The 18272-nt window shown below is 44.9% G+C and overlaps 1 protein-coding gene across 1 annotated transcript in view; it reads right to left on the bottom strand.

Annotated features, from left to right (window-relative positions):
• Positions 1 to 6186: 6186 nt before the first annotated feature.
• Positions 6187 to 18272, bottom strand: part of LOC137563853 (uncharacterized) — a 32859-nt gene continuing 20773 nt past the window's right edge. Inside the window, exons 2-4 of the mRNA XM_068276907.1 lie at positions 8971 to 9357; positions 7359 to 7818; positions 6187 to 6277 (exon numbers count right to left, since the gene is read on the bottom strand). Of these exons, the coding sequence (XP_068133008.1) occupies positions 6187 to 6277; positions 7359 to 7818; positions 8971 to 9357 (938 nt within the window). The remainder of the gene's footprint in view (positions 6278 to 7358; positions 7819 to 8970; positions 9358 to 18272) is intronic.

The raw sequence follows: 18272 nt of genomic DNA on the forward strand, positions 1-18272 counted from the left end.
CCTCTGCTGTTTGCAATCTACATGTTGCCACTCGGTACACTTATCCAACGACATGGCCTGACGTACCACTGCTACGCCGATGACACACAGCTATACCTGTCCTTCAAACCTGGTGGAACAGACCCTACCCCAAAAATAAACTCTTGCTTAGCTGAGCTTCAGGCATGGATGAATGATAACTGGTTGAAACTGAATGCTGACAAAACTGAGGTCCTGTTTGTCCAAAGCCAGTGCTCGCCATCAAAACAGCTCTATCCTAAAGCAACACCAATCAGGATTGGGAATTCAGACATAAACAGCTCCAACCTTGTGCGCAGCCTTGGCGTACTAATCGATGGGGAATTGAGTTTCAGAAACCAAATTTCATCTGTAGTTAAATCTTCCTTCTTTCATCTGAAGAACATTGCAAAGATTAAACATCTGATTCCCCCAGAGGATCTTCCAACCCTAGTTCACGCCTTCATCACATCACGGCTGGACTACTGCAATGCCCTTTATGTTGGTCTCCCCAAAAAGGACCTGCGTCGCCTGCAATTAGTGCAGAATGCTGCTGCCAGATTGCTAACAAACCAGCCTCGCCACTGTCACATTACACCGATCCTTCACTCACTGCACTGGCTACCAGTAGAATGGAGAATACTCTTCAAGATTGGACTGCTGACATTCAAATCCCTGCACAATCTGGGCCCTGGATACATGAAGGACTTGCTGAAGCTGCACCACACCTCTCACAACCTCAGATCAGCAAGTTCTATAAACTTGGTCACTCCCAGAGGGCACCTCAAAAAATCTGGAGACAGAGCCTTCTGTCATGCTGCCCCTACTCTTTGGAACTCCCTACCACACCCAGTAAAGACAGCACCATCCCTGGAGCTATTCAAATCCAGACTGAAAAGCCACCTGTTTAGCCTGGCATTTCCAGATTTATAAAATTCTTCCCCTGTACCACGATGGTCGGAGCCATGCTTATGCGCTTTGAGTCCCACGGGAGAAAAGCGCTTTACAAATGTTATTTGTTGTTGTTGTTGTTGTTGATGGGTGTCTCAAGGTGTGATTAGAGGGGGGAATAGATGCAAGCAATGCACTGGCGAGAGGTGATCAGGGCTGGGGTCTGAGGGTGTGGGCAGGTGATTGGGTGCCCTAGGGGCAGATAGGGGTCTGATCTGATGGGTAGCAGTGACAGGTGGGGAGAGGGGGGTGATTGATGGGTAATTAGTGGGTGTTTAGAGGAGAGAACAGATGTAAACAATGCACTTGGGAGGTGATCTGACGTCGGGTCTGCGGGCGATCTGATGGTGTGGGTGGGTGATCAGATTACCCGCAAGGGGCAGGTTAGGGGCTGATTGATGGGTGGCAGTGACAGGGGGTGATTGATGGGTGATTGATAGGTGATTGACAGGTAATCAGTGGGTTATTACAGGGAAGAACAGATGTAAATAATGCACTGGCGAATTGATAAGGGGGGGTCTGAGGGCAATCTGAGCGTGTGGGCGGTTGATTGGATGCCCGCAAGGGGCAGATTAGGGTCTAATCTGATGGGTAACAGTGACAGGTGGTGATAGGGGCTGATTGATGGGTGGCAGTGCCAGGGGGTGATTGATGAGTTATTGACAGGTGATCAGTGCATACAGTACACGGGGGGGGGGGGGGGGGGGGGTCTGGGGGAGAATCTGAGGGTGGGGGGGGTGGGTGATCAGGAGCCCGCAGGGTGCAGTTAGGACCCAAACTAAAAAAATAGCGTTGACAGATAGTGACAGGGAGTGATTGATGGGTGATTAAGGGAGTGATTGGGTGAAAACAGTGGTCTGGGCAGGGGGGGGTCTGAGGGGTGCTGTGGGCGATCAGAGGGAAGGGGGGGCAGGATCAGTGTGTTTGGTGCAGACTAGGGTGGCTGCAGCCTGCCCTTGTGGTCCCTCGGACACTGGGACCACTAGGGCAGGAGGCAGCCTGTATAATACACTTTGTATACATTACAAAGTGTATTATACACTTTGTATGCGGCGATCGTGGGGTTAACAACCCACCGGCGCTTCCGAACGGCCGGCGGGTTGTCGTCACTAGTCACGCGATCGCTCCTCAGGCATGTCGAAAGGACGCAACGCCCATGGGCGTATTGCGGTCCTTTCGGCGTCCACTTTGCCGCCGCCCATCGGCTGTGGGCGGTCGGCAAGTGGTTAAGTAAGAGGGCTTTTTGGTCCTTTTTAGAAGGAGTTCTGATTCACCATGAGCTTACTGGGTTGTCTATAACTCTGGGTGCAGGGGCGTAACTAGACTTACAAAAATGATAGCATGGGGCCCCTTTGGTCACGTGATTGGAACCTGGCAAACGGCAGCAGAGAGTGTCTAAAAGCAGGAAAAAAAACACACATGCTCCTGCACATGGTTTTTGTGAGCTAACTGGAGAGTTTTTTTTGTGAATTGACTGCACTTGCGGTTAGAGAGAGGGAGGAGGATGGGCCCCCAAAGCCTCCGGGCCCTCCTGCGATGGCACATGTCAGGGTGTTTCAAGTCCTACTCTATAGAGCCACATTAAGCCATGCCATGCACTGATGAGGTTCAACCAATCTGAAACAGTCTGTATGCATGTTGGATTATTGTGGCTCTGTAAAATTAAAACGCTGACACATCATTGCATGTCAGTGGTTCTGGAGGTGTGGTTAACTTTCAGGGACAACAAATGATGATTTGCATATTTAGCAGTGATGCATCGTGGGAGATATCATATGCTCACTCCAACCTGAATTATCGCAAATACCTTCTGTTTTAAGAAGGCAAACTTTTGTTCTGTTTAAATGTCAAAGACTGGTGGTGGTGAATTATTTTTTTTAGAAGTTAAGAATGTTTATTTGTAAATGTCAAATGCATCCCCATGTCTGTTCTTCTCCTTTCATATATAAACAGAATAGCCATGGAGGGTTGGCTTATCTAATTCATGTTCTAATTATTTACAAGCAATTAATAGGATCTTTACTACAAACACCACTGGCGCACCGAAGGGGTTGTTCCGGGTGTCTGGAACCTCCCCCCTGTACTTAGACCGGAAGTGGGGCTGCCGTGTATGCAGCCATGGGGCATCGCCTCCCAGGGCAGACAAACGGCTGTGCAGCAAGATCATTTTGTAAAGGGGCCCATGAAGTATGACCAGCCAGAGCACAGCACAGCTCTGTTCTAATTCCTGCTCTTCGTGTGACGCCCCTCCCCCGTCTGGCTGCAGAGCGACAAGTTTGGATTTCTCTGAGAGACAGCCACTCGCTCCTCCAGCAATGGATCTGCAGAGCAGAAGGGTTAGAGATGGTCGGGGAGTGCTGTGCTGCAGCTGGGAGCCTCTCTAGCAGGGAGAGGTGACAGCCGAGCAGAGCTCGCTGTGTAAGCTGGATCATTAACTGTTTATTTGCAGTCTGACTTTAATCTGTTATCTCTGCCTGTGTCCCCCTGACCCCCCTCCCTCTCTTTCATGTCTTAATTAGCTTCCTCTGCATGTCCCAGCCAAACAGAGAGGTGAAGACTGGAGCCTGGTTAGAAATCGCCCTGCCATTATTCATCTCCCCCTCAAGCTCTCTTGTGTCTCTTCAACTTTATCTTCCCCTCTCTCTTATGCCCCCCTTTTCTCTTTTCCACATCTATCTCTCTCCCAATTCTCATATCTCTTTACTTTCACACAGTCCCTATTATTGTTATTGAGGTGCCAATGTATGGGCAGAGCGGCCAAGACAAGAGACAGATCTCTCTCTGATCGGAGAAAGATCTGTTATCTGCCCACACACCACAGGCAAAAATTCTGATCGATTTCAGTATGAAATCTCTTAGGAATTGTCCTCGTGACGCCGCATCCGCCACCTCACCGTTGTCCCCCCCTTGAGGTAAAATGTGCCCCCCCTCTGGGCCCCATGCTGTATACTTTACTTGTGGTTTTCTGCCGATGGCTCTGTCTGCCTCCAAAACACACGCCCCACGTGGTTGCCGGCATATATGTGGGCGCGTGTAATGTCACAAATATGCCAGCAACAACGCGGGTTGTGTGTCTGAGGACAAAACCCGGAGCCAGCGGCGGACACCGCCAAGTAAAGTATACTGCAGTATGTCAGCCCTACGTCATGCAGCATGTCCGACCGATAGATGCAACCAATTTGGGACAGAAATTGGACACATCGTCCGTCGATCGAACACGCTCTTGATTTTTATCTGAGTATAATAATCTAATTGGATGGTCGATCGACAGATTGCCTGATGTATGGCTACCTTTACGGTCTTCCTCTACTCTGTCCATTTCTTTTTATCTCTCTTATACCCTCCTCAATCCTCCTCCCTTTGCCCCCCCCCCCCCCCCACCCCACCTTGAAAAAAGTAATCAGCAATGGCTCATTGTAAATGCATCTAAACAAGCACATGTCCCTAGCACTTTGCAGTGTACATAACTGTGTTACTAGTCTAATATGAAACCATATAATTAATATGTATTTATATAGCATTGACATTTTCAGCAGCACTTCACAGAGTACATAGTCGTGTCCCTGCCATAGTCATATATGGTATCCTACCATATTAATATTATGTATTTATATAGCACTGGCATCTTCAGCAGCACTTTACAGTGTACATATTCAAGTCACTGACTGTCCTCAGAGGAGCTCACAATCTAATCCCACCATAACCATAGTCTAATGTCCTACCATATTATTATTATTATTATGCATTTATATAGCACTGACATCTTCTGCAGCACATTACAGAGTACATAGTCATGTCACTGACTGTCCTCAGAGGAGCTCACACTCTAAGCCTACCATAGTCCTAGTCAAATGTCCTTCCATATTATTATTATTATTATGTATTTATATAGCACTGACATCTCCTGCAGCACATTACAGAATACATAGTCATGTCACTGACTATCCTCAGAGGAGCTCACAATCTAATCCTACCATAGTCAGTCTAATGTCCTACCATATTATTATTATTATGTATTTATATAGCACTGACATCTCCTGCAGCACATTACAGAGTACATAGTCATGTCACTGACTGTCTTCAGAGGAGCTCACAATCTAATCCTACCATAGTCATAGTCTAATGTCCTACCATATTATTATTGCTATTATGTATTTATATAGCACTGACATCTTCTGCAGCACATTACAGAGTACATATTCAATTCACTGACTGTCCTCAAAAGAGCTCACACTCTAATCCTACCATAGTCATAATCTAATGTCCTACCATATTATTATGTATTTTATATAGCACTGACATCTTCTGCAGCACATTACAGAATACATAGTCATGTCACTGACTGTCCTCAGAGGAGCTCACAATCTAATCCTACCATAGTCATAGCCTAATGTCCTACCATATTATTATTATGTATTTATATAGCACTGACATATTCTGCAGCACATTACAGAGTACATAGTCATGTCACTGACTGTCCTCAGAGGAGCTCAGTCTAATCCTACCATAGTCATAGTGTAATGTCCTACCATATTATTATGCATTTATATAGCCCTAAAAGTGACCCTGTAGTGTGTGGGAGTGGGGAGACACACACACACACACACACACTACAGGTTCACTTTTAGGATTTAGATACTGGGCTGCAAGTTCATCTTTCATGCATATCCCCACATGCCCCTCCCCCACCAGTCACTTTTATGGTTCAGATGTCCGCCTTGCGTGCAGATCCTCAATGCCTACCAACACTCCACCACAGGGTTACTTTAATTTAGGGTTTTGGTGGCAGGTTATATATATTTCGGCAAAATACTACTCCATCGTGTGTATTTTGTAGGGAAACACTGCCCATTGTGTGTATTTTGTGGGGAAATGCTGTGCATCATGTGTATTTTGTAGGAAAACGCATGCGCTGTAGTGCACAGCTTGCCAAAAGAGACCTTTCAGGAACCCCCCCCCCCCCCCCCTCTTGAAAATCCTGGGTTTGCCCCTGAAACACGGCGGTAAAACAACTTCAGGGATAGTTTACAAAATTTTATTTACAAATGGAAGCCTTGAGGATTCTTGCAGTGATCAGGCGTTGAGGTTACGTCTCTGATTCTGAGTCTGATTCTGAGTGTGATTCTAAAGCTAGAGGTCCATAGCCCTCTTCCATAGCTCGTAGTCTGTCAACCGCTCTCTCCAAGCAGCTAACACGTCTACAAGAAGGAAGATGACTTTTTATCCATTTGAGGACCCCTATTCCTTTCTCCTGAATGCTTTCCTTTGATTCTCTAGAGGTTCCTTAGTATGCATTCTGTAATCCAGCTTCTCCATGCCATATAAACATCTGCAAACAAAGTTAGAAAAGTTATATATTACAGTTCATACAATTCCTTGATCAACTTAAAACATTCTAAATAGTTTAGGTTATTCTACATATGGTTGCTGTACATGGGAAACTATTTTCTATCTAACTATACTTCCAGATAAATCATAAATGCAGAACCCCCAGACAGATTCTACTAATTGGCTGCTCAGATTCCTTCAATTGTTGACAGTTGGGAGCTGTAGCAATCTCTGTTATCACTAGGGGGGCCACATGAAAGGAAGGGGGGATTACTATGCCTAGCAGCATTTTTTATCCTTGCACATGATGGGCTTGATTCAGTAAACCGTAATAACTATTATCACGGTTGCGCTAGCGGTTTACGCGCATTATAATGCGCGTAAAGTTTTTCGCGCGCAAACTTGAATTTCCGTGCAAAATTGCTCCCATTGTCTCACGAAAGTTTGCGTTTTCGTACACAAAAACGGACGTGATTTTGCGCGCATACATTACGTGCGTAATAGTTATCACGGTTTACTGAATCAAGCCCGATAAGTGATATTTCACTGGGGATCTTTAATTTCTCTGGACTGGGGGCTGCAATAAATTCAGAGTAAACTAACAAAGGGAATTGCAGTGAAAAGCTATGGATTTATTATTATGATATGATAATTACTGACACATATACACTAATACTTTACATTAAAAAGGCATTAGGCCCAGTTCACACCGTCATTAAACATGGCAGTCGTGGTGGCCATGGCTTTTGACTCTCAAGCGTTTTGCATTCAAATCACTTTTAAAACGTTAGTACCGGCCGATAATTGTTCACACAAATGTGCACTTGATCCTTTCGTCTCCCATCATCTCATTTCATCCTGGACACTACAAGTGGCATTCAGGATTGGCAAAGTAAGCATGGCGTTTCCTTTTCACCCTGTGGGAGTCAAAACGTGATTCTTTAACAAACGACAGGAACCGATGCCAAACACTTCTCTGCTCATATTTGCTCATTTGCAGAGAAGCATTTATCATCGGCTAAATGCGGTGCCACTTCAGACCCGTGTGAACCATTCCTAATGGAAACTTTACAGCAACTTACCCCCAAACGCATGCATAGAAGAGCAGGAAACCGATGATTCCGCCAGCGATGACAATGTGAGGGTTATGTCTCATCCTCTGCAGTTCTTGTGCAACTTTTTTGAAAACACTTTTTATCTTCTTTAATCCAGCTGGCTTCTCCTCAGCCAATGTTGTGGCTGTGGTGACTTTATCACTGGTGACATCATCTGCTTTATTTTCAGCAGACTGATTCTGTACTTCCTCCACAGTCGCTGGAGGGGTGTATTCAGTGGTCACAGGAGTGGAATCAGGCACAGGAGTGGTGGCATCATCTGCTTTCTTTTCAGCAGACTGATGCTCTTTTTCCACCACAGTCGCTGGAGGGATGTATTCAGTGCTTACAGGAGTAGAATCAGGCAGGTAAGTAGAGGTCTTAATGTTGACCTCGTCCTCAAGGTCTTCCATAGAGTTCTGATAGTCGGTGTCCACAGGAGGGAGTCCTAACAAAAACACAAGACAAAAAAACAAAGAATTGTTAGTGTTATGCACGTTATTGAGAGATCTTCTGACTTGACAATAATAAGTACACCACTAACCTTCCCAATGGCTAAGTACAGTAGGTTGTAATCCAGGCAAATGACATGACAGCCAGGCAACTAGCATTTTTTAGAAGTTAGCAAAGATAAGTTGATATTGTACTAAATCACAAGTGTGATTTAGTACAATATCATCACTACTCATGTAATTTGTACATGTATGGCATGAAATGATCTTATAACTTTAGTCTGTAGCTGCTGTAATATTTATCAGGAAACTGAATGGAAACCATAGCAACACAATAAGACTGGGTATAAAATATACCAATAATTTTCCTCTGTCTGTATCATTGATTCATAAGATTGCACTAAGCCGGAAGTAAAATGTTTTGCATCCTTTTAGGTCCTAAGGCTAGGTTCACACTTGTTAGTGTAGAAAACATGTACATTTCATTGCACACAATTTTTCACTTTTTATCAGCGTTCACACAAGTTTTTGATCTGAATGAGAACCCACACCGTGTGCGAGATTATGCAGCAAGTTCACCTTTTTTTTCCAAGTGAAAATCACATTCAGATGTGAACGAGCCCATTGAGTTACATTTACTTACAATTCTAATGCAATTCCACATGCAGGTAAACACATGTAAATGGATCTATGTATGCATGACATAAGCAATCCCTCCCTTCTTTGTGGCAGCTGAGAGCCATGCTAAGCAGCATTAACAATGAAGCATGCAGTGCTTCAGAGCAGTGATTTGAGAAACATCAGAGCAAACACAAGTATGTCTGTGTAATACAGCTATAAAACGAAGATCTGATAAGGATCTTGTTTGTTTTAAGGGAAGGTGAAATCTTTACTATTGGTTTACCATTTCTGAGATAGGTACGATTTAGTAAAATTTCCGAATGTAATTTTTTATGATATTTACTAGTTGCATGTACTTGGAAATTCAGAACCTGAAAACAAGATCTGATTGGTTACTGAAGGCAACTGTCACTTCTTTTACAACTGGAACTTCACTGCATTTATAATATCCCCCTCCCCCCTCAGTTCATAGTACAACAATAACAAGTTTCATACATACAATACATACAGGAATAAGTTCAACTTACCTGGTTCCTTACTGTTGTCCCAGACAAAGACAGCAGTGCTTGGAACTGGCTCATACTGGACACCATCAATGGCAATGTGAGGCTCATAGATACCTTCATCATTGCTTTGAAGTGGATCTATGACCAGAGAACAGTTCCCTTGGTGAAAGTGGGAGATAAAGAACTCCGTCCTTAGGTTGTGGTGTTGCTCCATTAAATCCACATTGTTGTCAAACAGGAAAGCAGTGGAAATGTAAGCTCCACCTCCTTCTGGAATCTGTCTCCATTCCAGACTGATCTTATGGGCGTGTGTACGATCCACAGAGAAGGTGCACGGGATGACCAGCCGCGATCCCGCGCGGGCATACAGCTCACCAGCTAGTACTTTCACAGAGGTGATTTCCACAGCTAAAGAATGAAAGAAAAAAATAGATTTTAGCATATTTGAAAACAATTAGAGCAATAAAATATAATCACAGTCAAACAGGCTCATTGTTCCAATTTAAGTCAGGGCTGCCCAATAGGTTGATCACGATCTACTGGTAAATCGCAACCGCCTGCTCAGTAGATCGCGGACTCATGACCGCGTCCCATCATATTTTGTTGCCGGCTGCTGGCCAATAGGGAAGCAGGGGAAGAGAGAGGCAGTGCGGGCGCAACATCATGGCTGAGGGTGGCGCCGGGCACAACACATCCACGCACGCTGCCCGCCGGAGTGCTCCCTCAGCCACCGGATTGCACATTATTATTATTATTATTATTTAGTATTTATATAGCGCTGACATATTACGCAGCGCTGTACAGTGTATATATATATCTTGTCACTATCTGTCCCTCAAAGGAGCTCACAATCTAATCCCTACCATTGCCATATGTATATATTATGTAGTGTAAATACTGTAGTCTAGGGCCAATTTTAGGGGGAGCCAATTAACTTATCCGTATGTTTTTGGAATGTGGGAGGAAACCGGAGTGCCCGGGGGAAACCCACACAGACACGGAGAGAACGTACAAACTCTTTGCAGATAGTGCCCTGGCTGGGATTCGAACCAGGGACCCAGCGCTGCAAGGCGAGAGAGCTAACCACTACGCCACCGTGCTGCACATCTGCCCTCAAGACTGCCGCAGCTGAGGGGGTGGAGACAAGGACAAGCTGCAGACACCACCGCTGGAGCTGGAGGGAGGTAAGTGATAACTAGGTAAGTGAACCTATACCTAGCTAACCTATACTGAAGGCACATATACCTAGCTAACCTATACTGAAGGCACATATACCTAGCTAACCTATACTGAAGGCACATATACCTAACTAACCTATACTGAAGGCACATATACCTAGCTAGCCTATACTTAAAGAGAACCTGTACTGAATAAAAATATTTAAAACAAACACATGAGGTAACTTCAAATGAACATTGCATAGTTACCTTGCCATCAGTTCCTCTCAGAAGCTCACCATTTTCTTCTGACAATAATCCCTTTCAGTTCTGACAACATTTTGTCAGAACTGAAATATATCAGTTGCTGTCAGTAAAATATCAGTTGCTGTCAGTTATAGCTGAGAGGAAAACTGATGTACCAGGTAATGTCCATGTTTCCCTATGGCTCAAGTGGGCGATGTTACAGTTTAACTGTGTGCTGACCAGAAAGCTGTTATGGGTAATGGCTATTTTCAAAATGGAGGACGGAAAATTCCCTTGATCACAGTGAACAAACAGGACGCGGAACAGGACAAAGACACTGAGGAGTAGACTACATGGAAGGTAAGTATGACTTGTGTATGCTTATTTTGACTTTTAATTTTCAGTTCAGGTTTTCTTTAAGGCTCATATACCTAGCTAACCTATACTGAAGGCTCATATACCTAGCTAACCTATACTAAAGGCAGTTATACCTAACTACCTACTGTATATGAGGGTGGGAGGGGGTAAGCTTAGTATTTGAAACATTGGTAGATCTCCTGGCCTTGGCGAATTTTGAAGTAGCTCGCAAGCCAAAAAAGTGTGGTCACCCCTGCCTTACAGCTTACTCCTCCCCACTGCCTACTTTATAGACACGTTGCCATGGCAACGGCTGATGCATCATTTGGAAACTGACTCAAGCTGCGCAGCTTTCCACTGGCCTGTTGCCGCTGTCAGTCAAAGGGATTTCAGCAATATCGGAGAATAAAGCCTCCTGTAACTCGGTACCTTACGTTATACAGGCGTAATGTACAAATGTATCTATTTTTTTTTCAAATGTTGGGAGAACAATGTTACACTACCTACTCTTGTACCTATAGGTAAAAAAGTATTCAATTTGCAATTCCATCCACTTTTAAGCACCAGAATGTGTCCACTCTCAGCCAGCCAGTGAACATAAACTGAGATCCCAGTTTTTGTGGCTCCCATAAGAAATAGGGATGATCAATAAGATGCAGATAGTTCTGAAATTATGCACATTTTTATGCAAATAAATGTATGCAGCTTGAAAAAGGACCAATCAATTTAAACCTGGGATTAAATTGATTGGTCCATTTTTAAACTGCATACATTTGCATAACAATTTGCATCAACTCGGAAGAATTTGCATATCTGTGATCATCCCCAATAATAAATAAGCTAGACTGGACATATGTATGTGTGCTGTAAGCCCCAATGTCTGCATGTCCTCCTGCTACCCCTCATAACCACACAGTGCAGCACAGCCTTAATCCTGATGGAATAGACATACCTGATGAGAGATGCAGAAAAAGTAGGAAGTATCCTACAATCAGGAACATCCTGATCCTTTGTCGCGATGTTAGGCAACAAAAAAGAAAGAACACAACCGAGCAGCTATCGAGCAATCGAGAGCAAGTGTGGTCAGTGCTATAGACAAGCAAAAGTGACCAGTGTGCTGTGGCTGTCCACCGGTATTATAGTACCAGCTCACTATGACATCACTATGACATCATAATATGGCCCAGTGCTAAAAGCTGATTGGTTGATATGGGTACACACCCCTCTAGTATCACTTCCATTGTAGTTTAATCCTAAATATACAAATTGGCGTCCTAAAGACACTAATAGTGGCCATTTAAGATGCAATCTTTTTCATCCAATCTTACCATTTCTATGTAATATAGTTTCCGCTATGTTGCAGACAGGTTGTTGCCGAGTGTATACAATCATTGCTTGTATACAACTGTCGTTGCTGGAGACTTTCAACTGTTGCTTGTCTCCATGCAACTGCAGACATCCGTGCCTCGTGTGTATGTAGCTTAATGGTGGCCACTTAAAATGCAATCTTTTTCATTCAATCTTACCGTTTCTATGTAATATAAATGACTGTCTAAATGATCCATTCAATGTATACACTCAATTTACCTTCCTACTACATAGATGTGGTAAAATTGGATAAAAAAGATTGGATAATTAGTGGTCACCATAAGGGTGCCCATTAACGGTACAATTTTCCTTCAAATTCGATCTTTTGACGCAATTTGAACGATCAAAACTAATTGGAAAGCAATAATCAATTTTTTCTATTAACAGAACGATTTAAGAAGGTTTTACATTCTAATTCCATCATAAAATCCGTCTTTTGGATCGATAATTTTTCAGTTTCCAATCGACCAAAGAATAATTTTACATCGACTTTCACTACGCACTGCACAGTTTTCTATGCAATTTTATCATAAAAATCACATAGAAAAATTGAATCTGAAGGAAAAATTGTATCGGTAATGAGCACCTTTACAGATACTAGATTTTTGTTGTTATAGAATATAACTTCTAAGAGCCCATTTCCACTTGTGCGGTGCGAATTTGTTGCGGAAAACACAAAAACGAATTTGCATACGGATGCGAATTTTACTGCGTACGCTTTCGTGGTTTTTTTGTAAGTATGCAAACTTAACCATGTCAGTGCCTGTGTGCTTTTACATTGATTTTAGGCAAAAACGTACGCGAATTAGCAAGGAAGATTCGCATAGCGAAAATGCATGTGACTTTCCTATTAATTACATTGTATGCGAATCATGGCTCTGCTGTGCGGACTTTTCCTGCACAGAAATATTCTCTGTTTTCCTGACAAGTGGAAACAGGCTACTTAAGTTGTATTGGCTGTGCGAATCTGCGTGCAGAAAACGCATGTAGATTTGCGATAGTGGAAACGGCCCTAATTGTCCTTGCCAAAAATCTAGTGTTAGTTAGATTATTTAAAAAAACAATGAGCTACAAGTGCTGTTGTTTGGTGGCTCCTGCTTCACTACCAGGGGCGCAGCTAAGGTTTTGGTGGCCCCAAGCAGTCCATAATTTAGGCCTCCATCCATGAAAGAAGCGGCATGTGAAAAAAAATGGGCAGCAAAAAATGGGCATGGCCAAAACATGATGTGGGAGGGGCCAATACTAGCAGTTTATAGGCTAAATTGCACCCAGGGCGAGGGCGTAAAACGCGCCCCAGCCCCCCTTCCCTGACGTGGAGACAGGTATAGGTGCCCCCAGTATAGGTTAGATATGTAGGTGCCCGCAGTATCGGTTAGATAGGTAGGTGCTGGCAGTATAGGCTAGATAGGTAGGTGCCCCCAGTATAGGTTAGATAGGTAGGTACCCCTCAGTATAGGTTAGATAGGTAGATGCCCCCAGTATAGATTAGATAGGTAGGTGCCCCCAGTATAGGTTAGATAGGTGCCTCCAGTATAGATTAGATAGGTAGGTGCATGCAGTATAAGTTAGATAGGTAGATGCCCCAGTATAGGTTAGATAGGTAGGTACTCCTCCGTATAGGTTAGATAAGTGGGTGCACGCAGTATAGGTTAGATAGGTGCCTCCAGTATAGGTTAGATAGGTAGGTACTCCTCCGTATAGGTTAGATAGGTGCCTCCAGTATAGGTTAGATAGGTAGGTGGACACAGTATAGGTTAGATAGGTAGATGCCCCAGTATAGGTTAGATAGGTAGGTACTCCTCCGTATAGGTTAGATAAGTGGGTGCACGCAGTATAGGTTAGATAGGTGCCTCCAGTATAGGTTAGATAGGTAGGTGCACGCAGTATAGGTTAGATAGATAGGTACCCCTCAGTATAGGTTAGGTAGATGCATGCCCCCAGCATAGGTTAGGTGTCTCCAGTATAGGGCGGGGGGAGCGGGCAGAGCGAAGTTTCAACTCACCTGGCTTCCTCGATCCTGCACACAGCCTCTATCTTCTTCCTGTCCCGGCGTCTGTCACATTGCTAAGAGCTCACCCTGTGATGACATGCGGTTACGTCATCACAGGGGGCGCTGTTACCATAGGGACAGATACCGCGCATTGGGACAGGAGGAAGATAGAGGCTGCGTGCAGGATCGACTGCGCACGCCAGCAGCAGAGCGAGGCCCCCCTGTATGCTGGCGGCGAGCGACCCTGTTCACTACCACTTAAAAGTTATGCATCTCCCAAATCACCCCCCTTCCCCTCCATAGCATAGAGCAGTCTGCTTGTCTGTAGCCAAGCTGCATGTCTGTACAGCCCTTCTTTAGAAAGCTGTAAACCTAACAATTATTCTTCTACCTTTTAGTGTAAGAGAAATTGAGCATCTGTACATGGCTTTACATTTTGAGACTTCAGTAATGCATCTCGTGTTTCTGTAATTTAACTATGCAATAAACATATTAGATTCTTACTTTAAGGGCTTTTTCACACAGGGACGTTGCGTTGCAGGGGACGTTAAGGTCGCATAACGTTTCCCTAATGCAACGCATGGTGGTGCTAAAGTTGGATGCTACATAAAGACGAGTTATGTGTCTCTTCGTGCGCCGTTTTCGTTCGATACTGATAGAACGAAAATGGCGCATGCGTCAAGACTGTGGAGACCACGTGATCGGAACACTCCGCATCACCTGGTCCCGCCAGCCAACCGACGCACAAAACGGCCGCTCCAGGAAGAAAACACGTTACGTCAGCACAGTGCAGTGCATATTAATTAGCCATGTGGCTAGGCACAATAGCGGACTCTCCCCTCCTCCTCTCCTGCGCTGTAAAAAACACAAAAACAAACATTACTGAGCATGTGCAAACAGTCTAACGCGGCTAAAACCGCGTATAACGCACAGCATGCTGCACTTTCATTGAACATGCAGCGTTAAACTGTAACGCAACGTGGGCACTGTGAACAGCCCATTGATTTTTCATTACTGTGAGTTGGGCTGCGTTACAGGCTGATCTAACGTGCACCTGTAACGTCCCACTGTAAAAGCAGCCTAAAAATGCCCTTCTAAGGGCCCTTGCTCACTAGATGCACTGTCTTTTTGCTGCGTTAGATTTCCAAAAAATGCATTTCCATTGACTTAGATGGATGCTGATGCTGGGTATGTGTGGGTGCCGCTTGCTTAAGAAACCTGCTCAAAAAGCACAAACATTCCCCTGTAAAGCAGAAAATGCTTATCAAGCCTTCAGGCGCCATCTTTTACCCTTCTTGTAGCTCCTAGCGGATTTGTGGTGTCCTCTGAGTGGAGCTCTGGCATGTCACCTGACCCGCATCGGATCAGGTGACATGCTAGGAGACGGTGCATGGACGCCAAAAAGCTGAAGGTTGATGCAGGAAGGGTACAAGACAATGCCTGGAAGCTCGGTAAGTATTTTCCATCCTACAATGCCCTGCAAACCCTTCAAAGCAATATCAGTGGTGCACCTAGGGCACCAAAATAAAGGAAAGGAGTAAGTGCATCATGCTAAGTGTGCCACGTGAGTCATGCCAGGTATAGGTGCCCCCAGTATAGGTAGCCTGGAATAGTTGGTCGCATGCGATTTTAAAGATGCAGCAGTAGGTACAGATCCTAACAGGCAGCTATCTTCTCCTTACAGCAGGGCTGCCCAATAGTTTGATTGCGATCTACCGGTAGATCGTGACCGCCTGCTCGGTAGATCGCGGCCTCATTCCATCAAATTTTCTTGCCGGCCGTTGACCAATAGGGAAGCAGGGGAGGAGATAGGCAGTGCAGCCGCAACGTCATGGCTAGGGGCGGCGCCGGGCACAACACATTCACGCACGCTGCCCACCGCCCCTTTGCCCGCCAGCGCGCTCCCTCAGCCGCCATTTACCCTCAAGGCAGCCGCGGCTGAGGGAGTGGAGACCAGGACTAACCACAGACGCCACCACTGAAGGGAGGTAAGCGATAACTAGGAAAGTGAACCTATAATGAAGGCACATACAGTATACCTAGCTAACACACACTGAAGGCACATATACCTAGCTAACCTACACTGAAAGCGCATATACCTAGCTAACCTATACTGAAGGCACATATACCTAGCTAACCTATACTGAAGGCACATATACCTAGCTAACCTATACTGAAGGCACATACACCTAGCTAACCTATACTGAAGGCACATATACCTAGCTAACCTATACTTAAAGGGGAACTGAAGAGAGAGGTATATGGAGGCTGTCATGTTTATTTCCTTTTAATCAATACCAGTTGCCTGGCAGCCCTGCTGGTCTATTTCTCTGCAGTAGTATCTGATTAAAAGCAGAAACAAGCATGCAGCTAGTCTTGTCAGATCAGACTTATAAGTCTGAACCACTGAAACACCTGATCTGCTGCATGCTTGTTCAGGGGCTATGGCCAATAGTATTAGAGGCAGATGATCAGCAGGGCTGCCAGGCAACTGGTATTGTCTAAAAGGAAATAAACATGACAGCCTCCATATACCTCTCTCTTCAGTTCCCCTTTAAGGCACATATACCTAGCTAACCTATACTGAAGGCACATACACCTAGCTAACCTATACTGAAAGCACATACACTTAGCTAACCTATACTGAAGGCACATATACCTAGCTAACCTATTCTGAAGGCACATATACCTAGCTAACCTATTCTGAAGGCACATATACCTAGCTAACCTATTCTGAAGGCACATATACCTAGCTAATCTACAGGTCCTTCTAAAAAAATTAGCATATTGTGATAAAATTCATTATTTTCTGTAATGTACTGATAAACATTAGACTTTCATATATTTTGGATCCATTACACACAACTGAAGTAGTTCAAGCCTTTTATTGTTTCAATATTGATGATTTTGGCATACAGCTCATAAAACCCCCAAATTCCTATCTCAAAAAATTAACATATTTCATCCGACCAATAAAAGAAAAGTGTTTAAAAAAAAGAAGAAGTCAACCTTCAAATAATTATGTTCAGTTATGCACTCAATACTTGGTCGGGAATCCTTTTGCAGAAATGACTGCTTCAATGCGGCGTGGCATGGAGGCAATCAGCCTGTGGCACTGCTCAGGTGTTATGGAGGCCCATGATGCTTCAATAGCGGCCTTAAGCTCATCCAGAGTGTTGGGTCTTGCGTTCATATAGAGTGTTGGGTCTTGCGTCTCTCAGCTTTCTCTTTACAATATCCCACAGATTCTCTATGGGGTTCAGGTCAAGAGAGTTGGCAGGCCAATTGAGCACAGTAATACCATGGTCAGTAAACCATTTACCTGCAAAACCTCTCTGAACTGCCGTTTTTCAGAGCGGTTTGCGTTTTTCCTATACTTTACATTGGAGGCAGAAACGCCTTTGCAATCCAAAAAATGCCTCACCCGGGAGTATGCGTTTCTGCAAAACGCCTCCCGCTCTGGTGTGAACCACCCCATTGAGATACATTGACTAAGCGTATCCACAGCCCGCAAGCGGCTGCAGAAACGCTCAAAAACAAACAAACACAGAACACTTATATCGCGCTTTTCTCCTGGCGGACTCAAAGCGCCAGAGCTGCAGCCACTAGGGCGTGCTCTATATGCTGTAGCAGTGTTAGGCAGACTGGCCCAAGGTCTCCTACTGAATAGGTGCTGGCTTACTGAACAGGCAGAGCCGAGATTCGAACCCTGGTCTCCTGTGTCAGAGGCAGAGCCCTTAACCATTACTCCATTCAGCCACTGCTGCTCAGTGTGCCCCAGCCCTTAGATTCCAGTTTGTGTGGCTCCCATAAGAAATAGGGATGATCAATAAGATGCAGATACTTCCGAAATTATGGAAGTCGCCGCAGCCACGTGGCACGCGCATGTTGCAGCAACAGGTCCTCCATGTGTATGAGGCGCGTGCAAGCAACTGTTGCTAATCAGAGCTGTCTCCAGGCGATTGACTTGTTCAATCCCCGGCAACAGCTGTTGCAGCAACCGCCCCTAGTCTAATGGCCCATACTCACGGGCTACAATTGTCGCTGCAACACGCGGCGCGCGCGTGTTGCGGTGACAGGTCGCCCGTGAGTATGCGCCGTCGCACGGGCGCGCACCCCGAACTGTCGACCGTCGCTGATGTCGCCAGGCGATTGAAAGTTTTAATCGCCTGGCGACAGTCGCCGCCGCAACTCCGCCGCAACTG

Source organism: Hyperolius riggenbachi, chromosome 1 (genome assembly GCF_040937935.1).
Source record: "Hyperolius riggenbachi isolate aHypRig1 chromosome 1, aHypRig1.pri, whole genome shotgun sequence".
In the NCBI taxonomy this organism is placed as follows: domain Eukaryota; kingdom Metazoa; phylum Chordata; class Amphibia; order Anura; family Hyperoliidae; genus Hyperolius; species Hyperolius riggenbachi.